Raw genomic sequence first — 27,461 nt, 5'->3', positions numbered from 1 at the left:
TCTAGGTGCACCCCTGCATAGACTCTCCCCAACCTCATACCTGGTGCTTCAATACAACATCATATTGTCCCCTAAAGGCAATGCAAATACCTACTGCGTGGAAGGCACATTTAAAGGTCTAGCTCCCATATGCAGGGTCTGCTCTCCTGAATGTAGATGCCCATAGGGCATAAGTAGGCTTAGAATGGGTCCTGCCTAACCGAGACCACCTTGGCGCTGGTAGGTGGGCACAGATGTGTTTTGATCAAAATATATTGGCTGAGACTCCCAGAGGGCTTAGTCCATATAGAATGTTTGCATTATTTTTTGTTGTTTTTGGTGATTTTTTTTATCATATCGTGCCAGATGTTTTTATCTTTGTTTGTTATCTTTTCTCTGTGATTTGTGTTTAGATTCTGGCTCCCAACCCCGTCTTACAGCCCATAATGAGCTAATGTGTGTGTGTGTGGGGGGGGGGGGGGGGGTCCTACAATTGTTATTGATGTCATTGGTTGTTTTATGCATGATAAATTTTGACTAAATTCCATATATTACCTCATAAGGAACACCTTTCATCACGTCACCAACCTCCCTGGTAGAAAAAAATATATATAAAAAAAGAGTTTTGAAAGTTTATCCAGCACCAGTGTGTACCTAGTACCAGTCCTTAAAGGGGGTTTCCACTCTAGGAAGTGATGGTATGTTGCTTGGATAGGGTATAATTTCCTGATAGAGGTCCCACTGCCAGGTCCCACAATGAACCTCAGAATGAAGAAGCTACAGTGCTGGCTAAGTATTTCCCTGCACAGCGACGCCCCCTGCTGCCCAGTGTGCAATGCAGCCCCATTTAGTTGAATTGGTTTGTGTTGCATTTCAGTGCACAGAGGGCGACAACAAGAAACATTGTGCAGGAGAAAGTCTGAAGGAACATCTGTACTTGGTGGGACCTTCAATAATCAGAATGCTTGAATGGAAATATTTGCACCAACTCCACCATTATAAACCATAACCCAGACCTGACCATAAGGAGCAGGGACCACAAACAAGTTTTGCCAATATATATATATATATATATATATATATATATACAGTACAGACCAAAAGTTTGGACACACCTCATTCAAAGAGTTTTCTTTATTTTCATGACTATGAAGGCATCAAAACTATGAATTAACACATGTGGAATTGATGAGCTTCAAGAGGTAGTCCCCTGAAATGGTTTTCACTTCACAGGTGTGCCCTGTCAGGTTTACCCAATCGAGATGGTTTGGGGTGAGCTGGACCGCAGAATGAAGGCAAAAGGGCCAACAAGTGCTAAGCATCTCTGGGAACTCCTTCAAGACTGTTGGAAGACCATTTCAGGTGACTACCTCTTGAAGCTCATCAAGAGAATGCCAAGAGTGTGCAAAGCAGTAATCAAAGCAAAAGGTGGCTACTTTGAAGAACCTAGAATATGACATATTTTCAGTTGTTTCACACTTGTTTGTTATGTATATAATTCCACATGTGTTAATTCATAGTTTTGATGCCTTCATAGTCATGAAAATAAAGAAAACTCTTTGAATGAGAAGGTGTGTCCAAACTTTTGGTCTGTACTGTATATATTAATATATCAATCAGAATTAAAAAAACTAGTTCATTTTGTCAATTGCTTTCTGTTCCAAAAATGTTTAATTTGTGAAATATTCCCATTACTTCATAATAATGGTGCCACCTGGTGTTTAATCTGTATAGCAGTGTGCATGTCTACCTACTGAGCTGGATGAGCATGGTCCCACATGCTCAGTTCCATTCACTGCCACCAGCAGTATCCATTGCTAGAAGCTTGTGGCAGTTACAGAAAGGATACACCCGCTGAGAAAGGACAGTCACCCTGAGCTGTGACAGTGAGAGAGCCATAGCAGAAAGGACATGCTCCCTGAGCTGTGATAGGGAGAGAGCTGCAGCAGACAGTACAAACCCCGAGCTGTGATAGGGAGACAGCTACAGCAGAAAGGGCATGCATGATGAGCTGTGATAGGGAGAAAGAGCTACAGCAGAAAGGGCATGCATGATGAGCTGTGATAGGGAGAAAGAGCTACAGCAGAAAGGACATGCATGATGAGCTGTGAGATGGAGAGAGCTGAAGCAGAGAGGACATGCACCCTGAGCTGTGATAGGAAGATAGCTGCAGCAAAAAGGACGCTCTACATGAGCTGTAATAGGGAAACAGCTGCAGCAGAAAGGACATGCCCCCTGAGTTGTGCTAGGGAGAAAGAGCTACAGCATAAAGGACATGCAACATTAGCTGTGATAGGAAGAGAGCTGCAGAAGAAAAATCAATCCCCCTGGGCTGTGAGAGGGAGAGAGCTGGAGCAGAGAGAACATGCACTCGGAGCTGTAATAGGAAGAGAGCTGCAGCAGAAAGGACATACTCCCGAGCTGTGAGATTGAAATATCTGCATCGGAAAAAGGGCACACCCCCTGAGAAAGGCCATATTCTAATCGCTAATTTTTATTGCGAATATCGTCACTTCGAGAATTCGCGAAGATGTAGAATATACCGCTATATATTCGTAATCGTGAATATTCTAGATTTTTTTTTTCTTGCTTGTGGGCCAATGAGAAGGCTGCAATATCTTTGTCAGAGCTTAGCAACATCCCTAGCAACCAATAGGAAAGTTGCCTACCCCTTACTATATAAGAAACTCACCAGCAGCCATTTTCTGCAGTTTTTTTGCAGTTCTGACAGAGAGAGCAGTGACATTGCTGTGCTCTGTGCTCTCATCTGGATCCTATTCCTTATCCAATTACATTAGATAGTTAGTTAGCTCATAAATATAATACAGATAGTTAGTGGCAGATAGTCAATGTAGGTTAGATAGTGATATAGTGGAGCTGATAGGTTGCAGTGCAGGGTGTTAGGTAGTGTGATAGGGATTACTGTTTCTCTGCTGTCCATACATACATGCTACAGACACAGTGCTGTAAAAAGATCACAGAATGGCACGGAGCATTATCAATCATGTTAATGCTCCGTGCTTCTTCTGTCCGCAGCTGTCATTCACGCAGCCGATGTCACGCACGGCATCCGCTCGTGTGAAACAGCCCTAAGTATTTTGGAATCTGCCTCTCCCCGTGGGAGCTAAGCGTTCCTGTTACAAATAAATATACATGACCAGCTGATCCAAGTGTCTCATCAGCGCCACACCTGTACACAAGTGACGTATGGTATTGCAGATGAGCCCCATTTACTTCAATGGAGCCCCAGGGAAAGGTCCTGGACAACCGCTATAAGAGACTAAGTATGCAAATGTATACAGAAAGTGTAGAGAACTAAACAGGGAACATAGAAGTCTCCTTCCTACATACAGGACAGGTGGAGTCTCCATACGTACAGAGATTCGGCAGCTTTCTCGGAGAAGATGCGCAGGCAGAAGTCCCCAGGTTTTAATGGCTCGAAGGTGGATGGGACAATGAGATAATCTCCCACCGGTAACTTTATACGTTTAGACACTTCCCGCATGTTGATGAAGGTGTCGGCGCGAGCAGCCGATGGAGTCCTCTGGAAAAAGTCTCTGTTGAGATGGACGTCGGTTTGTTTCTGCAACTATATAGGGAAAGACAAAAAGCATGAAAATCTAAAACAATATAGCAATCGATTTCTGATGCAGGAATCGTAACTACCGCTTATTTTATTGCATCAATAACATAAACAGATCTAATAGCGCCCCCTAGCAGAATCTAGTATGGATGTCCTTGCCCACCTAGTTTTCCATTACGCATGGGTCAAACACTCTCAGGCAACGCAGATCCAAAAGAGTGACTCCCAAGACTTCATACAAATTTTAGATATATTTTTTTAATTAAAGGGGTTCTCTGCGAATTAAGAAAATAAAAATGCTTAAATATTACTTTATTATAAATACAGTGGATATAAAAAGTCTACACACCCCTGTTAAAATGTCAGGTTTCTGTGCTGTAAAAAAAAATGAGACAAAGATAAATCATTTCAGAACTTTTTCCACCTTTAATGTGACCTATAAACTCAATTGAAAAACAAATTGAAATCTTTTAGGTGGAGGAAAGAAAACTAAAAAAAACTAAAATAATGTGGTTGCATTAGTGTGCACACCCTCTTATAACTGGGGATGTAGCTGTGTTCAGAATTAAGCAATCACATTCACAATCCTGTTAAATAGGAGTCAGCATACACTGGCCATCATGTAAAGTGCCTCTGATTAACCCCAAATAAAGTTCAGCTGCTCTAGTTGGTCTTTCCTGAAATGTTCTTAGTCGCATCCCTCAGCAAAAGCCATGGTCCACAGAGAGCTTCCAAAGCATCAGAGGGATCTCATTGTTAAAAGGTATCAGTCAGGAGAAGGGTACAAAAGAATTTCCAAGGCATTAGATCTACCATGGAACACAGTGAAGACCGTCATCATCAAGTGGAGAAAATATGGCACAACAGTGACATAACCAAGAACTGGACGTCCCTCCAAAATTGATGAAAAGACGAGAAGAAAACTGGTCTGGGAGGCGACCAAGAGGCCTACAGCAACATTAAGGAAGCTGCAGGAATATCTGGCAAGTACTGGCGGTGTGGTACATGTGACAACAATCTCCCGTATTCTTCATATGTCTGGGCTATGGGGTAGAGTGGCAAGACGAAAGCCTTTTCTTACGAAGAAAAACATCCAAGCCAGGCTACATTTTGCAAAAACACATCTGAAGTCTCCCGAAAGCTTGTGGGAAAAGGTGTTATGGTCTGATGAAACCAAGGTTGAACTTTTTGGCCATAATTCCAAAATATATGTTTGGCGCAAAAACAACACTGCACCAAAAGAACACCATACCCACCGTGAAGCATGGTGGTGGCAGCATCATGCTTTGGGGCTGTTTTTCTTCGGCTGGAACGGGGGCCTTAGTTAACCACCTCCGGACCGCCTAACGCAGGATCGCGTTCCGGAGGTGGCAGCCCTGCGCAGAGTCACGCATATATGCGTCATCTCACGATGGCCGAGATTTCCTGTGAACGCGCGCACACAGGCGCGCGCGCTCACAGGAACGGAAGGTAAGAGAGTTGATCTCCAGCCTGCCAGCGGCGATCGTTCGCTGGCAGGCTGGAGATGTGTTTTTTTTAACCCCTAACAGGTATATTAGACGCTGTTTTGATAACAGCGTCTAATATACCTGCTACCTGGTCCTCTGGTGGTCCCCTTTGTTTGGATCGACCACCAGAGGACACAGGTAGCTCAGTAAAGTAGCACCAAGCACCACTACACTACACTACACCCCCCCCCCCGTCACTTATTAACCCCTTATTAGCCCCTGATCACCCCTAATCACCCCTGATCACCCCATATAGACTCCCTGATCACCCCCCTGTCATTGATTACCCCCCTGTCATTGATCAACCCCCTGTAAAGCTCCATTCAGACGTCCGCATGATTTTTACGGATCCACTGATAGATGGATCGGATCCGCAAAACGCATCCGGACGTCTGAATGAAGCCTTACAGGGGCGTGATCAATGACTGTGGTGATCACCCCATATAGACTCCCTGATCACCCCCCTGTCATTGATCACCCCCCCTGTCATTGATTACCCCCCTGTAAAGCTCCATTCAGATGTCCGCATGATTTTTACGGATCCACTGATAGATGGATCGGATCCGCAAAACGCATCCGGACGTCTGAATGAAGCCTTACAGGGGCATGATCAATGACTGTGGTGATCACCCCATATAGACTCCCTGATCACCCCCCTGTCATTGATTACCCCCCTGTAAAGCTCCATTCAGATGTCCGCATGATTTTTACGGATGCACTGATAGATGGATCGGATCCGCAAAACGCATCCGGACGTCTGAATGAAGCCTTACAGGGGCATGATCAATGACTGTGGTTATCACCCCATATAGACTCCCTGATCACCCCTCTGTCATTGATCACCCCCCCTGTCATTGATTACCCCCCTGTAAAGCTCCATTCAGATGTCCGCATGATTTTTACGGATGCACTGATAGATGGATCGGATCCGCAAAACGCATACGGACGTCTGAATGAAGCCTTACACGGGCGTGATCAATGACTGTGGTTATCACCCCCTATAGACTCCCTGATCACCCCCCTGTCATTGATCACCCCCCCTGTCATTGATCACCCCCCTGTCATTGATCACCCCCCTGTCATTGATCACTCCCCCTGTCATTGATCACCCCTCTGTAAGGCTCCATTCAGACATTTTTTTGGCCCAAGTTAGCGGAATTATAATTTTTTTTTCTTACAAAGTCTCATATTCCACTAACTTGTGTCAAAAAATAAAATCTCACATGAACTCACCATACCCCTCACGGAATCCAAATGCGTAAAATTTTTTAGACATTTATATTCCAGACTTCTTCTCACGCTTTAGGGCCCCTAGAATGCCAGGGCAGTATAAATACCCCACATGTGACCCCATTTCGGAAAGAAGACACCCCCAGGTATTCCGTGAGGGGCATATTGAGTCCATGAAAGATTGAAATTTTTGTCCCAAGTTAGCGGAACGGGAGACTTTGTGAGAAAAAAATTAAAAATATCAATTTCCGCTAACTTGTGCCAAAAAAAAAAAATTTCTATGAACTCGCCATGCCCCTCATTGAATACCTTGGGGTGTCTTCTTTCCAAAATGGGGTCACATGTGGGGTATTTATACTGCCCTGGCATTCTAGGGGCCCCAAAGCGTGAGAAGAAGTCTGGTATCCAAATGTCTAAAAATGCCCTCCTAAAAGGAATTTGGGCACCTTTGCGCATCTAGGCTGCAAAAAAGTGTCACACATCTGGTATCGCCGTACTCAGGAGAAGTTGGGGAATGTGTTTTGGGGTGTCATTTTACATATACCCATGCTGGGTGAGATAAATATCTTGGTCAAATGCCAACTTTGTATAAAAAAAATGGGAAAAGTTGTCTTTTGCCAAGATATTTCTCTCACCCAGCAAGGGTATATGTAAAATGACACCCCAAAACACATTCCCCACCTTCTCCTGAGTACGGAGATACCAGATGTGTGACACTTTTTTGCAGCCTAGGTGGGCAAAGGGGCCCACATTCCAAAGAGCACCTTTAGGATTTCACAGGTCATTTACCTACTTACCACACATTAGGGCCCCTGGAAAATGCCAGGGCAGTATAACTACCCCACAAGTGACCCCATTTTGGAAAGAAGACACCCCAAGGTATTCCGTGAGGGGCATGGCGAGTTCCTAGAAATTTTTATTTTTTGTCACAAGTTAGTGGAAAATGATGATTTTTTTTTTTGATTTTTTTTTTTCATACAAAGTCTCATATTCCACTAACTTGTGACAAAAAATAAAAACTTCCATGAACTCACTATGCCCATCAGCGAATACCTTGGGGTCTCTTCTTTCCAAAATGGGGTCACTTGTGGGGTAGTTATACTGCCCTGGCATTCTAGGGGCCCAAATGTGTGGTAAGGAGTTTGAAATCAAATTCTGTAAAAAATGACGAGTGAAATCCGAAAGGTGCTCTTTGGAATATGGGCCCCTTTGCCCACCTAGGCTGCAAAAAAGTGTCACACATCTGGTATCTCCGTACTCAGGAGAAGTTGGGGAATGTGTTTTGGGGTGTCATTTTACATATACCCATGCTGGGTGAGAGAAATATCTTGGCAAAAGACAACTTTTCAAATTTTTTTATACAAAGTTGGCATTTGACCAAGATATTTATCTCACCCAGCATGGGTATATGTAAAAAGACACCCCAAAACACATTCCTCAACTTCTCCTGAATACAGAGATACCAGATGTGTGACACTTTTTTGCAGCCTAGGTGGGCAAAGGGGCCCATATTCCAAAGAGCACCTTTCGGATTTCACTCGTCATTTTTTACAGAATTTGATTTCAAACTCCTTACCACACATTTGGGCCCCTAGAATGCCAGGGCAGTATAACTACCCCACAAGTGACCCCATTTTGGAAAGAAGACACCCCAAGGTATTCGCTGATGGGCATAGTGAGTTCATAGAACTTTTTATTTTTTGTTACAAGTTAGTGGAATATGAGACTTTGTAAGAAAAAAAAATAAAAATCATCATTTTCCGCTAACTTGTGACAAAAAATAAAAAGTTCTATGAACTAACTATGCCCATCAGCGAATACATTAGGGTGTATACTTTCCTAAATGGGGTCACTTGTGGGGTGTTTGTACTGTCTGGGCATTGTAGAACCTCAGGAAACATGACAGGTGCTCAGAAAGTCAGAGCTGCTTCAAAAAGCGGAAATTCACATTTTTGTACCATAGTTTGTAAACGCTATAACTTTTACCCAAACCATTTTTTTTTTACCCAAACATTTTCTTTTTATCAAAGACATGTAGAACAATAAATTTAGAGCAAAATTTATATATGGATGTAGTTTTTTTTGCAAAATTTTACAACTGAAAGTGAAAGTGAAAGTTAAATTTCGATTAATAACAAAAAAAGTAAAAATGTCAGCAGCAATGAAATACCACCAAATGAAAGCTCTATTAGTGAGAAGAAAAGGAGGTAAAATTCATTTGGGTGGTAAGTTGCATGACCGAGCAATAAATGGTGAAAGTAGTGTAGGTCAGAAGTGTAAAAAGTGGCCTGGTCTTTCAGGGTGTTTAAGCACTGGGGGCTGAAGTGGTTAAGCTAGAGGGAATTATGAACAGTTCCAAATACCAGTCAATATTGGCACAAAACCTTCAGGCTTCTGCTAGAAAGCTGAACATGAAGAGGAACTTCAGCTTTCAGCATGACAACGACCCAAAGCATACATCCAAATCAACAAAGGAATGGCTTCACCAGAAGAAGATTAAAGTTTTGGAATGGCCCAGCCAGAGCCCAGACCAGAATCAGATTGGAAATCTGTGGGGTGATCTGAAGAGGGCGGTGCCCAGGAGATGCCCTCGCAATCTGACAGATTTGGAGTGTTTTTGCAAGGAAGAGTGGGCAAATCTTGCCAAGTCAAAATGTGCCATGCTGATAGACTCATACCCAAAAAGACTGAGTGCTGTAATAAAATCAAAAGGTGCTTCAACAAAGTTTTAGTTTAAGGGTGTGCACACTTATGCAACCATATTAATTTATTTTTATATTTTTTCTTCCCTCTTCCTAAAAGATTTCAGTTTGTTTTTCAATTGAGTGGTACAGTTTATAGGTCACATTAAAGGTGGAAAAAGTTCTGAAATGATTTATCTTTGTCTCATTTTTTTTACATCACAGAAACCTGACATTTTAACAGGGGTGTGTAGACTTTTTATATCCACTGTATATTCCCAAATACCTTTCATTAGTTATAATGGCTCATTTTGTCTAGGGAACAATCATTAGGAGAAATAAAATGGTCACTGTCCTATTAGTTCACAAATAACCTGTCCTAATCACAAAGGAGGACAAGATACTTCACAACACTGAGATTGGCAAAGAGCTGCCTCATCCTCCTCTCTGCTCTGCTTGTCAGGGATTATGATCCTGAATACAGTTTAATATGATTTTCAGCTGAATCTCTGTAGGAATGGAGGCCATGAGGAGACATGAAGTACAGAGAGGAGCAGAGAGGAGATGGTGATGTGGAGACTGAGCAGCAGCTCTTGTATGCAGCCTCTACTACCACAACCCCATATTACCACAGTCTAGCCTGTCCGTCCTCTCTGTACTTCACGTCTTCTCATGAACTACATTCCTACAGAGATTCAACTAAAGTTCTTATCAGCTGTATTCAGGATCATAATCCCTGACGAGCAGAGCAGAGAGGAGGATGAGACAGCTCTTTAGCTCAGTGTTGTGAAGTAACTTGTCCTCCTGTGTGATTTGGTCGGGTTCTGTGTGCACAAATAGGACGTTGGCCATTTTATTTCTCCTAATGATTGCTCCCCAGATAAAATGAGCCATTATAACTAATGAAAGGTATTTTGATAAATATTTATAATAAAATAATATTTAAGTATTTTCATTTTCTTAATTTCCAGAGAACCCCTTTAAGTGGAAGACATTTTAAATTTAACTGAAAATTGTAATATGTTGTAAAAAGTGCTTGTTGAATATTGCGCTCATTCTGAACACCAAATTTCTCAATGTATTTATACCAGATAAAAGGCATAAATATGTATACTGCACGCAATGGAAACTGTAAAATCCCTATGCACAGAGCTCCCTTAGTGGTGACTACCAGAAACAGAAGAAGCAGTTAAGTTAAGGGTACCCTGGAAACGATAGCAATGGTTTGCCTCCAAGCCATTGTTCATTACATAAAAGTATTTTGGCTACCTGAAGCCACCACTAGGGGGAGCTGAGGACCTTGCTCAATTTAGTTTGATGTGTACAATGCTAGCTATAATGGTGGTGGATGCTGGAAGTTGGATTTTTTTTTTATTGATCTCCGACTATTTGAAGGGAAGCTGAGAATTTCGAGCTCTGTATCATAAAAACAGAGCTCCGACCCCTAAAGTGAAAGTATGTTCAAAGGTGGTGGTTCACTTTTAAGAGATTTCCAAATATACACTGTCATGACCACAGGATATGCTCTAAATGTCTGAGACCCCCACCAAATGGTGGAACAGGGATCTCAGCAAGATAAGATGCCTAGTAGAAGACCAGAAGCCTGTAGGAATTCCACATGAGCAACCCTTGTTCTTCTGACAGGTGTGACTCTCACCACATTTGTGCCATCTAGCCTTAGAGACAAAAACCTATGGATAAGGACTTCTGAATGTGTCCAGTATTGCAGCTTAGCCTCAATTAAGTGAATACCAGACACCGCCTATGGAGAAGAGTGGCGCTGTTTATGGGGGGGAAAAAAATACGTTCTTTTTCTAATCACATAAAACGCCATAAAACAGATTTGTTTAATTCTAATCGGCCATAATGCAGTTTGTATATTAAATGGTTCATCCATTTCAGAAAATACATTGTCTTACATCCTGTTAGGGAATATTGAGTTAATAGAAAGAGGTCTTCGGTTCAGGATCTTCATCCTTTGACCAGAATGGAGAGTAGTTACAAAGAGTGTTTCTCAATCTTGGAGACCTGTGCTGTATTATACAAGCAACCCACTGTTTCCAGTGAGAGATGTGCAATTCCTCATTTCCCCTGTGGGAGTGCTGCAGAGAAAGTGAACACATTGCCAGGCTTCTCCACATTTTTCAGTTGATCCCTTGGTAATAGCTTTACCGTCAAGGGACTATTCTAACAAGCAAGGACTGTCCAAAGTGAAGATCCCCGATCCGCAAGTGTACTTCGAAGTATAGATGTTTGTGGACTTTTGCTTTTATTGCTACTATGCAAAGCCATCAACTTCCTACTTTATTGCACCTTGAAGGGTTAACTTGCACTATAATTTATGCTGTGTGTGTGCACGCTGTTTTATATTGTTGAACTGCATTTTATATGTTTATTGTAATATATCCTGGTCATTTGCACAGTTCTCACACTGTATTTGCACTGCACTGTGGAAAGGGTTAATACACAGCCAGCTAATACTGAGAGACTTTGGGACTTTCTCCCTCTGCACTGAGGTGCTAATGATTTTCCACAGCGCATTCACACAGTGTATTTTGCGGTCCACAAAATGAGGATCCGCAAAAAATACGGATAATGTCCGTGTGATTTCCATGTTGCACCCGATTTTTTTATTTTTTTTGTAGACCCATTGTAACAATGCCCAGGATAGACATGTTCTATCTCTTTTGAACGGTGTGTTGTCCGCATTTTTTGCAGCCCCGTTGAAATGAATGGGCCTACATCCAATCCGCAAAAAATGTGGATCGGATGCCGACCAAAAATACGGTTGTGTGAATGAGGCCTAAGAGAATATGCAGGGCTAACGTTTTGGAAGGGAAAAAACAGACAGTGACCTTTTGACCGTCTTGTTAAGCTCTGTCTAGACCAGGGGTAGGCAACCTCCGGCACTCCAGCTGTTGTGAAACTACAACTCCCAGAATTCTCATAGAAATGAATAGAGCATGCTGGGAACTGTAGTTTCACAACAGCTGGAGGGCCGAAGGTTGCTGATCCCTGGTCTAGACTGTTGTTTACATCTGAAAAACTGCTTAGGCTACTTTCACACTAGCGCTTTTTGCGGATCGGTCATGGATCTGCAAAAACGCTTCCGTTACAATAATACAAGCCATCTGTCATGAACGGATCCGGTTGTATTATGTCTTCTATAGCCATGATGGATCCGTCTTGAACTCCATTGAAAGTCAATGGGGGACGGAACCGTTTCGTATTGTGCCAGATTGTGTCAGAGAAAACGGATCCGTCCCCATTGACTTACATTCTGTGCCAGAATGGATCGGTTTGGCTCTGCTTCGTCAGGCGGACAGCAAAACGTTGCAGGCAGCGTTTTGTTGTCCGCCTCCAGAGCGAAATGGTGAACTGAGAAAAACTGATGCATTCTGAGCGGATCCTTTTCCATTCAGAATGCATTAGGGCAAAATTGATCCGTTTTGGACCGTTTTTGGGAGCCCTGAACGTATCTCACAAACAGAAAGCCAAAACGCTAATGTGAAAGTAGCCTTAGTCAAAGCAAGTCTATGGCAGACTGAAATTGTAACATTGTTTGTATTTAGGCTGTGATTCTCCACTCCACCCCTCAAGTCTATGGCAGACTGAAATTGTAACATTGTTTCTATTTAGGCGGTGATTCTCCACTCCACCCCTCAAGTCTATGGCAGACTGAAATTGTAACATTGTTTCTATTTAGGCTGTGATTCTCCACTCCACCCCTCCCATTAGAAGGTTCCAGTTCAGTCAGAAACTGTATAAAAAGAGAGCAGCCAGAGCCTTTAGATGTCTGCAGATAGGGACCAATGTTCAGTAGAAGACACTCTGCCAGACTACACAAGTGACCAGAAGAAGATGCTGAGACACGGACACTTTGCCACAGACCTTAGGGCCATTTCCTCTGGAGAGCAGCAACACGTGGTGACACCTCAAAAGTGTCAGGTGGACCCAGTTGCGTTGGGACCACCCCAAATCCAGCCACTTCACATACTGAATCTGACAATGCTCATCCATGAAAACATAGTCAAGTATAAAGTAAAACGATGAGTTTGTCACCACTGAGTTATCAGAAATGACCCATGTTCAAGACTGAAGGAATGGAAATCACCGCACCTCATTAGGAACCTGCAAAACAGAAATGCAATTTTTAGAATATTCATATCACATTTGTTAATGTTGTTTATGTATGCCGCCCTTTATGTATCCAGAAAAACAGGCACTAAGATACCCATACAATAATAAACTAGTAGATGCTAACTGCTATACAGTCCCAGTGTCCAGTCACTGGAATCCAGCTGAAAAGGACACTGAGTTGCTGTTACTAAGTTAGAAGCTTCTATCCAATCAGCCATTGCTAAGACAACCCCGGTGATGCTGATTGGCTGAAGGCTAGGGCAACAGACAGGAGCTCACAATGCTCCTCCCAAATGTCCTTTTCAGTTGAATGATAAGAACAATATGTAACCTTTAGTAGTAGATCTTAGCAGCTATTGGTTTAAACATTTATCAACATCTTATAAACACTGTGGGGGAGATTTATCAAACTGGTGTAAAGTAGAACTGGCTTAGTTACCAATAGCAACCGATCAGATTCCACCTTTCATTTTCAAAAGGAGCTGTGAGTAATGAAAGGTGGAATCTGATTGGTTGCTATGGGCGACTAGGCCAGTTCTACTTTGCGCCAGTTTGATAAATCTCCCCCCGTGTATGTTAAATGAGATTGTTAATGAACATAATTGGACATAAATAATATAACATCCTCTTACCTTGTACAAGGCAAAGCCAATGGTCAGCAGGTCCTCCCCTAATTTTTTCTGTCGCCTCCGATTCTTCTGCATTAGTCCCACAATGACCGTACAGCAAGGATCATGTGAGTGTCCATCATGATCATCATCTGGTTCTTCCAGCTTCACCTGGAACTGGGGATTTGTCCAAAATGTTGCTGTATGTAAAAAAAATTGGTTAATTTTATAATTGTATACATACACATAAATAGATGAGTCACTGTGTACATACATTACATTACTTATCTTGTACTGATCCTGAGTCATATCCTGTATTATACTCCAGAGCTGCACTCACTATTCTGCTGGTGCAGTCACTGTGTACATACATTACTTATCCTGTATTATACTCCAGAGCTGCACTCACTATTCTGCTGGTGCAGTCACTGTGTACATACATTACATTACTTATCTTGTACTGATCCTGAGTTACATCTTGTATTATACTCCAGAGCTGCACTCACTATTCTGCTGGTGCAGTCACTGTGTACATCCATTACTTATCTTGTACTGATCCTGAGTTACATCCTGTATTATACTCCAGAGCTGCACTCACTATTCTGCTGGTGGAGTCACTGTGTACATCCATTACTTATCTTGTACTGATCCTGAGTTACATCCTGTATTATACCCCAGAGCTGCACTCACTATTCTGCCGATGCAGTCACTGTGTACATACATTACTTATCTTGTACTGATCCTGAGTTACATCCTGCATTATACTCCAGAGCTGCACTCACTATTCTGCTGGTGCAGTCACTGTGTACATACATTACATTACTTATCCTGTACTGATCCTGAGTTATATCCTGTATTATACTCCAGAGCTGCACTCACTATGCTGCTGGTGCAGTCACTGTGTACATACATTACTTATCCTGTACTGATCCTGAGTTACATCCTGTATTATACTCCGGAGCTGCACTCACTATGCTGCTGGTGCAGTCACTGTGTACATACATTATATTACTTATCCTGTACTGATCCTGAGTTACATCCTGTATTATACTCCAGAGCTGCACTCACTATTCTGCTGGTGGAGTCACTGTGTACATACATTACTTATCCTGTACTGATCCTGAGTTACATCCTGTATTATACTCCAGAGCTGCACTCACTATTCTGCTGGTGCAGTCGCTGTGTACATACATTACATTACTTATCCTGTACTGATCCTGAGTTACATCCTGTATTATACTCCAGAGCTGCACTCTCTATTCTGCTGGTGGTGTCACTGTGTACATACATTACTTATCCTGTACTGATCCTGAGTTACATCCTGTATTATACCTCAGAGCAGCACTCACTATGCTGCTGGTGCAGTCACTGTGTACATACATTACATTACTTATCCTGTACTGATCCTGAGCTACATCCTGTATTATACTCCAGAGCTGCACTCACTATTCTGCTGGTGCAGTCACTGTGCACATACATTACATTACTTATCCTGTACTGATCCTGAGCTACATCCTGTATTATACTCCAGAGCTGTACTCACTATTCTGCTGGTGGAGTCACTGTGTACATACATTACTTATCCTGTACTGATCCTGAGTTACATCCTGTATTATACTCCAGAGCTGCACTCACTATTCTGCTGGTGGAGTCACTCTGTATATACATTACTTATCCTGTACTGATCCTGGGTTACGTCTTGTATTGTACTCCAGAGCTGCACTCACAATTCTGCTGGTGGAGTCACTGTGTACATACATTACTTACCCTGTACTGATCCTGAGTTACATCCTGTATTATACTCCAGAGCTGAATTCAAAATTCTGCTTGCTGTTACTGAAAACTGTCATCAAACTTGTCCTGAAAGATCCCCACAACAACTTATCTGAACTTCCATAATACATGGGCTGCGGTTAGTTTTACCCATGTTTACTGTACAGTGCACAGTGTAAAGACAACACTTTCTAGAACACAAATTGCAAACAGAGGATGCTGGAAGAATTCAGCTCTGAAGCCTAAAGAAATGTGAATGCAGCTGTGAATGCATTTTTACATTGACAAAGCCTAAGAGCGCGGACACCACAGTGGACCATATCATCTATAGTATATATATATGTTACCTGGGTAATTCTGACATCCTCCTGCCGTCGACCCCCGGATCCAGCTGCCGTTAAACAGAGTTGTATTCCACTTATGCACCTCGTTACTTGTCAGGGTGTCAGGTGCCAGGTTACAGATCTCCAGCTTAGAGTATTCCCTTACCCAATCTGAATATGCCATCCTGCAACCATGACATTACAGAGTCACACACAGACATACAGGATAATCCATACAGCAAGATGTATTCTTCTCTGCTTGCTGTCAGTGAATGGAACTGGTCTTGTTTAACTCCAGAATTGAATAGCTTGTACAGACCTAATCGTTCTCAACGCTGATGCTTCGGTACAATTACATCCAGTCTAAACAATACTCTATGGGTGAAATTCGGCAGCAGCATAAATCTCTCTGCGCTGTCCTGACTGTTGTTACAATGTATCAGTAAAGGTAAAATGTATACCTGTGGCGTCATAGAGGATTGTCTAGACTAGATACAACTGTTGCAGATGCTCAGCTGTGAAAAACATTAGGTTAGATATACAGGATTTCAGCCTCTGGGTGTAATTAGAATGTTTATATTCAATTAAAGCAAGCACAGATCTTGAAAAAGTTGAGGAATTAAAAAGCAAAGTACTGTATATTAGAGCTTTTCAGTATACAATATACATTTTCTGGAGATAAAACTGGAAATTATGGATTGCCTCGTTATGCCGGACTGTCAGATACTGAATTAAAGGGGTATTCCAGCCAAATAAAAAAAGGGGTGGGGTTGGATACCATTGATGTTCTGATATCATCTGGGTCCCTGTGGGGCTCCACTTCCTGCTTCTGACCCGACACGGCAGGAAATGGTTGAGAATGCCGCTCAGCCTATCAATGGCTGCAGGGAGGACCCGCCTTATCCAGTGATTGGCTGAACCACATCCTCAGCCGTTCCCTGCTGCAATAGGACCTGAGCAGTGGAGACCCAGGCACAGTCGGAGCAGAAGCGACGGCGGGGGATCGGTGAGCATAAGCTCTGCTATTTCTTAACACCATTTACATCCCACTGAAACCCCTTTATCTACTGTGAATATTGGTCCAATGTTCTGGTTCCTTTGCCTCCAGTGCAATGTTCTCACCAGAATTCTCCATCTTCCGCCTTCTTGTCCAGAGCCGCCCTCGCTTTTGGATCAATGTAATTCCACTCTGGGGCACTAGAATAGAGAAAAGATGGGGCATCCATAACGTTCTCACGGCTTCACCTTCCTCTAGACAGCCTACATCAGTGGCAGCGAACCTATGGCACGGGTGCCAGGGGGGGCACTCACAGCCCTCTCTGTGGGCACGCGGCTCTGTGTGTCCCGCTGCTTCCAGTCAATGCTGCAAAATGTAATCCCGCTGGAGCGCAGGTCCTGCCCTGCACATCCAGGGAGCAGCGAGTGTCCCCCACGGCGCCATCAGATGGATGAGGTGAGGAAGGGTTTATTAATTATACTGTGGCCTCTATTGGGGGCATTATTAATACTAGGAGCCACTACTGGGGGTCTTATTAATACTATGGGGCACTAATGGGGCATTATTAATACTAGGACCACTAATGGGGGCATTATTAATACTAGGACCACTAATGGGGGCATTATTAATGCTGGGGGCCACTAATGGGGCCTTATTAATACCAGGGCCACTAATAAGGGCATTATTAATACTGGGAGCCACTAATGGGGGCATTATTTATACTGGGGCCACTAATGGCGGCATTATTAATACTGGTGGCTACTAATAGGGGCCTTATTAATAATGGGGGTATTATTAATACTAGGGCCACTAATGGGGGCATTATTAATACTAGGGGCTACTAATGGGGGCATTATTAATACTGGGGGCTACTAATGGGGCCGTATTGATACTGAGGACACTAATCGGGGCTTTATTAATACTGGGGCCTTATTAATACTAGGGGCCACATTAATACTGGGGCCTTATTAATACTAGGGGCCATTAATGGGGGCCTTATTAATACTGGGGGAATTATTAATACTAAGAGCCACTACTGGGGGTCTTATTAATACTATGGGCCTCTAATGGGGCATTATTAATACTAGGACAGCTAAAGGGGGCATTATTAATACTAGGACCACTAATGGGGGCATTATTAATACTAGGACCACTAATGGGGGCATTATTAATACTAGGACCACTAATGGGGGAATTATTAATACTGGGAGCCACTAATGGGCATTATTAATGCTGGGGGCCACTAATGGGGGCCTTATTAATACTAGGGCCACTAATAAGGGCATTATTAATACTGGGGCCACTAATGAGGGCCTTATTTATACTGGGGCCACTAATGGCCGCATTATTAATACTGGTGGCTACTAATAGGGGCCTTATTAATATTGGCGGCATTATTAATACTGGGGGCCTTATTAATACTAGGGCCACTAATGGGGGCATTATTAATACTGGGGGCTACTAATGGGGGCATTATTAATACTGGGGGCTACTAATGGGGCCGTATTGATACTGGGGACACTAATCGGGGCTTTATTAATACTGGGGCCTTATTAATACTAGGGGCCACATTAATACTGGGGCCTTATTAATACTAGGGGCCATTAATGGGGGCCTTATTAATACTGGGGGAGTTATTAATACTAAGAGCCACTACTGGGGCCTTATTAATACTATAGTGCACTAATGGGGCATTATTAATACTAGGGCTACTAATGGAGGCATTATTAATAAAAGGAGCCACTACTGGGGGTCTTATTAATACTATGGGCCACTAATGGGGCATTATTAATACTAGGACCACTAATGGCATTATTAATACTAGGACCACTAATGAGGGCCTTATTTATACTGAGGCCACTAATGGCGGCATTTTTAATACTGGTGGCTACTAAAAAAAAATATATTGCATTCTAATCAGTTTGAGCTAAAAATAATTTTTTTCAATTGGTCTTAGGCTACTTTCACATTAGCGTTTTTGCTGGATCCATCATAGATCGGCAAAAACGCTTCAGTCACGATAATATATAACCATCTGCTTTCGCCATGAACGGATCTGGTTGTATTATGTCTTCTATGGCCATGATGGATCATGTACACCAAAGTCAATCGTTATTCTGTCAGCGATTGGAGAGCAACCAAACGGAACGGAATGCATTCTGGTGCACTTCGTTCCCCTCAGTTCAGTTTTGTCCCCATTGACAATGAATGGGGACAAAACGGAAGCGTTTTCCTCCGCTATTGACATCCTATGACGGATCTCAGTGGCGGAAAGGGAAAGCGCAGATGTGAAAGTAGCCTTACTCTTTATTATAAAATGTTTAGCACCTTGCTCTGTACAGCCTTGAGATTCTTTGTTATTAAGCTGTGTTCACACTGTGTCCTCTCAGCTCATATGAAGCTTTATCTCCTCATCTTTAACAGCTCATTAACAGTTCAATTCTTATCACACTGTGGCTTAAATAAGTGCTTATAAGCTGTAAGAAGTTGAGAGATAAGGTCTATAGGTAGCGGTCAGATGACTGCTAAAGTAAAAGTAAGATGCTTACAGCTAAAAAACGCTGAAATTTTTTAATAAAGACCGAATGCAAAAAAAATTTTTTAGCCCAAAATGAGTAAAATGCAATCCTAAAAAAAAAATTTACTCTGCAGGTGTTCATTGCCTTTAAATCTATTAGACCTCGTGTATGGGGGCAGCTGACAGCGTTTCTGGAGTTTAAAGGGCTTCTGTCATCAGGAACATGGTTATTAAACTGGCTGACTTTAGACATGTGCTCATATCAGCTGAAGCTACCCGTCTTTGTCCCTTCTTCCTAGCTGCCTCCATTTTTGTGAAAACTATTTTATGCAAATGAGCCTCTAGGAGCAATACGGGTGTTGCCCCTACTCCTAGAGGCCACGCCCTCATCATGCTAATTGACAGGGCCAGACAGGATGATGTGAACACTGCCTGGTCCTGTCAAACAGCATGAGGAGGGGGAGTGGCCAGAGGAGGGAGAACGGAGCCTCTAGTTGGAGGGGCAACACCTGTATTGCTCCTAGAGGCTCATTTACATAAAATAAAAAGTTATTTTTTCACGGAGGCACCTAGAAAAAAGGGACAAAGTCTGATAGCTGCATTTCCCTTCCTGTGTATTGAAATATATCTGGATGATTGGCAGATCGAAGCGCGTACATTTATGCGGAGCGGAGAGATGAAGCAAACACTCAGCCGACACCTGTACCATGTACGTGACTATTACCAGGGATGTTAGATGGCGTTAAAGCTGCTTGGAATTTTCTCAAACTAACCAAACTATTGTACCTACAATGTACCACCAGGTGGCAGTCACAGGTCACTTTTTTGGTTTTTGTTTTAATTTTCCCACCAAGCTCCTATGAATAATGTGAGATATGAATAGATATGAATTCAGTAGTTACTCATCACTCCAGGCTCCGGTCCATTCCACTTCTCCCCAGGGATTCCTCACTCTAATCAGCTGCACTGTTACTCCTCGGTATAGCACCTACAGTAGAGAGAGAGCGATAAACGTGATATAAAATGATCCCCTAAATTCTGCTAGCTTATTTCATATGTTTCACATTTGCTTTACCTCTTCGGCTCCAGTGACTGAATATGCATGTCCTTTCACCAGCTTCCTGCTTGTGATGTCTTCCGTTTCATAAGCATTTGTAATCTAGTAGAAGATAATTTGTGAATTAAAATCATTTATTGGCTTTTAATTATATATATTTTTTTCCATTTAATTTCATAACTGCAGTTCATAGTTTGCCCCTGAGGGGAGCCAATGGCTTCATGCCTGTAATTATGACATTGTGGCTGCATTTTATACTTTGACCACATGAGGGAGACAATGAACCATCCAAATGCCTTGATGGATCTATATGAGGGGTGCAGTTTAAAGTTTGTCCTGTGGAGGGAACCAATCAACCAACATTGCAATGACTATATCAGGACTATAGCAATTATCTCATAGGTGTATTGGCTATTACGCTTGTAATTTTTTATTATGCAAATTAGTTATGCTTTTTTTCCCCATGAAGCTTTGTCTCCGTACACCAGCTGGTGACAAAACACATCCCGCACCAAGAAGGAGTTGTTGAAGTTGAATGAAGCTTTCTCTGTGTGACTGTAATGATGATAAATGGAAGTGATTATAATACTAGAGCGAAAGTTTACTGGGCAAAACTGTACAATGGAAAGTAGCCTGTTAGACACAAGAGGAGATACGGCCTCTAGCCTGGATACAAGAGGAGATACGGCTTCTAGCCTGGATACAAGAGGAGATATGGCCTCTAGCCTGGATACAAGATGAGATATGGCCTCTAGCCTGGATACAAGAGGAGATATGGCCTCTAGCCTGGATACAAGATGAGATACAGCCTTTAGCAGGCTCAGACTGTCCCACAGGGGTACAGGGGAACCCCCGGTGGGCCCTTGAGCAAGGTGGGCCCGAAGTCTCCCACCCCCTGCACAAGTGGTACATAACACAGTAGACTTACTGCACTACATACATATATTCAGTGTACAGCACCTCCATCATAGAAACATAGAAACATAGAATGTGTCGGCAGATAAGAACCATTTGGCCCATCTAGTCTGCCCAATATACTGAGTACTATGGATAGCCCCCGGCCCTATCTTATATGAAGGATGGCCTTATGCCTATCCCATGCATGCTTAAACTCCTTCACTGTATTTGCAGCTGCCACTTCTGCAGGAAGGCTATTCCATGCATCCACTACTCTCTCAGTAAAGTAATACTTCCTTATATTACTTTTAAACCTTTGCCCCTCTAATTTAAAACTGTGTCCTCTTGTGGTAGTTTTTCTTCTTTTAAATATGCTCTCCTCCTTTACCGAGTTGATTCCCTTTATGTATTTAGCAGTTTCTATCATATCCCCTCTGTCTCTTCTTTCTTCCAAGCTATACATGTTAAGGTCCTTTAACCTTTCCTGGTAAGTTTTATCCTGCAATCCATGTACTAGTTTAGTAGCTCTTCTCTGAACTCTCTCTAGAGTATCTATATTCTTCTGGAGATATGGCCTCCAGTACTGCGCACAATACTCCAAGTGAGGTCTCACCAGTGTTCTGTACAGCGGCATAAGCACTTCACTCTTTCTACTGCTTATACCTCTCCCTATACATCCAAGCATTCTGCTGGCATTTCGTGCTGCCCTATTACATTGTCTTCCCACCTTTAAGTCTTCTGAAATAATTACTCCTAAATCCCTTTCCTCAGATACTGAGGTCAGGACTGTGTCAAATATTCTATATTCTGCCCTTGGGTTTTTACGCCCCAGGTGCATTATCTTGCACTTATCCACATTAAATTTCAGTTGCCAGAGTTCTGACCATTCTTCTAGTTTTCCTAAATCCTTTTCCATTTGGCGTTTCCCTCCAGGAACATCAACCCTGTTACATATCTTTGTGTCATCAGCCTATGTTCATATAAAAAACTTGTTAGATTTTTTATTATATTTTAATGTATCCATATGGTGGGCCCCCAAAATACATTTTACTGATGGACCCTAGGTACCCCAGTCCGACACTGGCCTTTAGCCTGGAGACAAGATGAGATACAGCCTCTAGCCTGGAGACAAGATGAGATACCACCTCTAGCCTGCATACAAGATGAGATACAGCCTTTAGCCTGGATACAAGAGGAGATACAGCCTCCAGCCCAGACACAAGATGAGATACTGCCACTAGCCTGGATACAAGATGAGATACGGCCTCTAACATGCATACAAGATGACATATGGCTTCTAGCCTGGATACATGAGGAGTTATGGCCTCTAGCCTGGATACAAGATGAGATCCGGCCTCTAGCCTGCATACAAGAGGAGATACGGCCTCTAGCCCGGATACAAGAGGAGATACGGCCTATAGGCCGGATACAAGAGGAGATACGGCCTCTAGGCCGGATACAAGAGGAGATACGGCCTCTAGCCTGGATAAAATATGAGATACAACTTCTAGCTTGGATATAAGATGAGATACAGCTTCTAGCCTGGATACAGGATGAGATACGGCCTCCAGCCTGGATACAAGATGACATATGGCCTCCAGCCTGGATACAAGATGAGATACGGCCTCCAGCCTGGATACAAGATAAGATGGCCTCTAGCCTGGAGACAAGTTGAGATACGGCCTCCAGCCTGGATACAAGATAAGATATGGCCTCGAGCCTGGAGGCAAGATGAAATACAACCTGTAGCCTGGATACAAGATTTGATACAGCCTCTAGCCTGGATACAAGATGACATACAGCCTCTAGCCTGTCATATGCGATGGCACCCCGGATCATGAATCCAGCAGGGGGGGCAGTGTGTCACTCCACAGCAAAGGCAGGACTCAAGCGCTCACCACGAGGCCTCCATACTCCAACCCAACCATGGTGGGATCGCATCAGTCACGTCACCGCTGCAAATGAAGACAACAAAGGTGGGGCACGTAATGGTTACCATAACACCAAATTTACTTCTGCTAAGTGCCTGGAAATAGTCGAGGCAGAGACAGGGGTGTGTAATGAAGGGGCTGCCTGTGTCTGGATGATGGACAATGAAACTGTGGGAGCTGCTCATGCTCGTTGCTGGATCAAATGATCCTCTCTACTGGTAGTCTGTATGCGCCACCTGGAGAATGTTCACGTGAGATTTCCCACACGTAACCACTGCTCCCAACACCTCCTAACAGCCAGAACGGCCTAGATGGATGGTGGGCAATTTGTTGAAATGACCATCCTGCTTCTCTCAGTCCAATTAAGTGCCCCCTCTCAAAGTCTATTAACTCAGCAAAATGTCTTCGAGTGCATCGTCAAGGCATGTCTAGCAATCAACGACCTCTCACCAAGAGGCTCACTGCCCAAAAGTAGGCTCTGAAAACCTTTTTACAGGGCAGTAGCAGAATCAGTTGTACATCCTCTTGTGGCAAGACCCGCTGTTCAATCAGGCCACATCTGTAGTCATTTACATGTCTGCCTGAAACAACCACAGTACATGCAGAGTTCTGCAACAATTCAACATTTCTACCTGAGTATGGTATTTATTTTTTATCACGAGAGCGCTAAATTCTTGAATTTTAGGTTGTCATTCATATCTGATACTGATAGCGCCTCCTGCTGGAGAAGAATGAAGTGTAGAAGGTGAGCCTATAAACTCTACTGTAGCAAGCTGCTACTGTTATCAGGAGTTTTCTTACATCAATCGAACACCCGAGCAGTGATTCCGCCTTCAGAGCTTTCTGTATAATCTGATAGAGATTGGCCGGCGCCTTCCTCAGGTCATATTGCTCAGAGATTCCTCCAGTGAAGTCCTCCATGGCCTCAATGGTGCTTCCTCCTGTCAGAGCTTCATATGATCCACTTATCCTGTCAGCACAAGATGTTGGTAGAATTAATGGAGGATCAATATTTTTTGGCAATTTTTCCTAATCTGTCATTAAGGCCTCATGCACACGACCGTATTTTTTTGCGGTCCGCAAAACGGGGTTCCGTTTTTTCCGTGATCCGTGACCGTTTTTTCGTCCGTGGGTCTTCCTTGATTTTTGGAGGATCCACGGACATGAAAAAAAAGTCGTTTTGGTGTCCGCCTGGCCGTGCGGAGCCAAACGGATCCGTCCTGAATTACAATGCAAGTCAATGGGGACGGATCCGTTTGACGTTGACACAATATGGTGCAATTTCAAACGGATCCGTCCCCCATTGACTTTCAATGTAAAGTCAGGAGTTAATATACCATCGGATCGGAGTTTTCTCCAATCCGATGGTATATTTTAACTTGAAGCGTCCCCATCACCATGGGAATGCCTCTATGTTAGAATATACCGTCGGATTTGAGTTACATCGTGAAACTCAAATCCGACAGTATATTCTAACACAGAGGCGTTCCCATGGTGATGGGGACGCTTCAGGTTAGAATATACTAAAAGAACTGTGTACATGACTGCCCCCTGCTGCCTGGCAGGTGCTGCCAAGCAGCAGGGGGCAGCCCCCCCCCCCTCTCCCCCTGTAGTTAACACATTGGTGGCCCCCCCTCCCCTGTAGTTAACTCATTGGTGGCCAGTGCGGCCGGCCCCCCCCCCCCTCCCCTGTAGTTAACTCATTGGTGGCCAGTGCGGCCGGCCTCCCTCCCTCCCCTGTAGTTAACTCGTTGGTGGCCAGTGGGCCCCCCCCTCCCTCCCCTGTAGTTAACTCGTTGGTGGCCAGTGGGCCTTCTCCCCTCCCTCCCCCTCCTAATTAAAATCTCCCCCCTATCATTGGTGGCAGCGGAGTGTACCGATCGGAGTCCCAGTTCAATCGCCGGGGCTTCGATCGGTAACCATGGCAACCAGGACGCTACTGCAGTCCCGGTTGCCATGGTTACTTAGCAATTTGTAGAACCATTATACTTACCTGCGAGCTGCGATGTCTGCGTCCAGCCGGGAGCTCCTCCTACTGGTAAGTGACACGACATGACCATGACCGGTTCTACAAATTGCTAAGTAACCATGGCAACCGGGACTGCAGTAGCGTCCTGGTTGCCATGGTTACCGATCGGAGCCCCAGCGATTAAACTGGGACTCCGATCGGTACACTCCGCTGCCACCAATGATAGGGGGGAGATTTTAATTAGGAGGGGGAGGGAGGGGAGAAGGCCCACTGGCCACCAACGAGTTAACTACAGGGGAGGGAGGGGGGGGCCCACTGGCCACCAACGAGTTAACTACAGGGGAGGGAGGGGGGGCCCACTGGCCACCAACGAGTTAACTACAGGGGAGGGAGGGGGGCCCACTGGCCACCAATGAGTTAACTACAGGGGAGGGGGGGGGCGGGCCGCACTGGCCACCAATGAGTTAACTACAGGGGAGGGAGGGGGACCAATGGCCACCAATGAGTTAACTACAGGGGAGGGAGGGGGGCCCACTGGCCACCAATGAGTTAACTACAGGGGAAGGAGGGGGGGCCGGCCGCACTGGCCACCAATGTGTTAACTACAGGGGGGGGGCCTGCCCCCTGCTGCCTGGCAGCACCTGCCAGGCAGCAGGGGGCAGTCATGTACACAGTTCTTTTAGTATATTCTAACCTGAAGCGTCCCCATCACCATGGGAACGCCTCTGTGTTAGAATATACTGTCGGTTCTGAGTTTTCACGAAGTGAAAACTCAGCTATGAAAAAGCTTTTATGCAGACGGATCTTCGGATCCGTCTGTATAAAAACTAACCTACGGCCATGGATCACGGACACGGATGCCAATCTTGTGTGCATCCGTGTTCTTTCACGGACCCATTGACTTGAATGGGTCCGTGAACCGTTGTCCGTCAAAAAAATAGGACAGGTCCTATTTTTTTGACGGACAGGATACACGGATCACGGTCTCGGCTGCAAAACGGTGCATTTTCCGATTTTTCCACGGACCCATTGAAAGTCAATGGGTCCGCGAAAAAAAACGGAAAACGGCACAACGGCCACGGATGCACACAACGGTCGTGTGCAGGAGGCCTTAGTCTTCAGAATGTGACATATCTATAGACTGCAGTACTATCAATTCTTCATTAGGTGTACACAATAAGTTACATTATGAAATCCTGGCTACCTGAGGCCACCACTAGGGGGAGCTAACTGAATATGGAAATCTACAGCTGCTATTGATCTCCCCTGTTCTGCAAAGCTCTTAATCTCCCATTAGTGGTGGCAGTCACAATTACATCATATAACTCTACTGAAGAAATGTAGAGGATTCGGAGTTGTGTTTAAAAAAACGAAGCTCAGACCTTTAGAAAGACACATTATGAAATGAATCAGTACAGAATTTTGAAACTGAATAACATGGTGTTCACATTTTACCAGTGTGATAATAGCTATTCTTTATTGTAAATCTAGAGGGTACGTCTGCAGGTCCAACAGAGATGTACAGCACTGGCTGTAGGCGGTGGCATTATCACAGAACTTACTTGGCATATGCCTTCTCCAGCAGCGCACTCCAGAACTCGTCACCCTCTGCTGAATGGACAAACACCAAGTTTCCATTTTTTGTGGGCAGCCGATCATCCACGACAACATCCATCCACTCACCAAACTGCCACAACTGTAAATTGGGAAGGACATCACAGAAAATAAAATGAACAAAATCATAAATCTTTATATACAATAAGTAACTTTGCTCATACTTTTCTTTATCACAACTTATACTCCATTGACATCCTGAGCAGCATTCAAAATTCTGCTAGTTGCAGGTCACATTTCTGGTTGTAGGATCCTACAACTCTCTACTGCCGCCCAGCTGGTTCAGCTTAGCTTTTAATCAATGACACTTGAAATTTTTCCTATCACCCCTTTAGCTAGGTGGGACCCACACCTATCTGACGTGTTGCTTAACCTAGTGATATGCCATAAATATTGAGGTGGGCGTAACCCCATTAACTATGTCACATGATGTCCTCAATCTAGTGGAAGATATAGTTATATAGATATTTCACATTCTGTAAGGGAGGCTGGAGTGACAGAGATGTGGGTTCAAGGCACAAGAGAGGCAACAGGCTGTGCTATGCCCAGCAGCATGCATGTCACAGGCAGTGTGCAAACTCTAGCTCATAGCATGGAGGGGCAATGATGATTGGCAATATCCAATCATCTACAGGGAACAGTGTTTGTGATTG

General features: G+C 43.8%; 1 protein-coding gene across 1 annotated transcript in view; it reads right to left on the bottom strand.

The window, feature by feature from the left end:
• Positions 1 to 27,461, bottom strand: part of LOC120999595 (calpain-8-like) — a 79,553-nt gene that overhangs the window by 15,045 nt on the left and 37,047 nt on the right. The window contains exons 4-13 of the mRNA XM_040430552.1: positions 26,757 to 26,890; positions 24,027 to 24,195; positions 20,416 to 20,499; positions 20,243 to 20,328; positions 16,948 to 17,022; positions 15,850 to 16,010; positions 13,754 to 13,929; positions 13,101 to 13,112; positions 3,357 to 3,568; positions 535 to 571 (exon numbers count right to left, since the gene is read on the bottom strand). Coding sequence (XP_040286486.1) covers positions 535 to 571; positions 3,357 to 3,568; positions 13,101 to 13,112; positions 13,754 to 13,929; positions 15,850 to 16,010; positions 16,948 to 17,022; positions 20,243 to 20,328; positions 20,416 to 20,499; positions 24,027 to 24,195; positions 26,757 to 26,890 — 1,146 coding nt within the window. The remainder of the gene's footprint in view (positions 1 to 534; positions 572 to 3,356; positions 3,569 to 13,100; positions 13,113 to 13,753; positions 13,930 to 15,849; positions 16,011 to 16,947; positions 17,023 to 20,242; positions 20,329 to 20,415; positions 20,500 to 24,026; positions 24,196 to 26,756; positions 26,891 to 27,461) is intronic.

The sequence above is a fragment of the Bufo bufo genome, chromosome 4 (assembly GCF_905171765.1).
Source record: "Bufo bufo chromosome 4, aBufBuf1.1, whole genome shotgun sequence".
Taxonomy (NCBI): Eukaryota; Metazoa; Chordata; class Amphibia; order Anura; family Bufonidae; genus Bufo; species Bufo bufo.
This window is presented reverse-complemented; position numbering and strand designations above follow the sequence as displayed.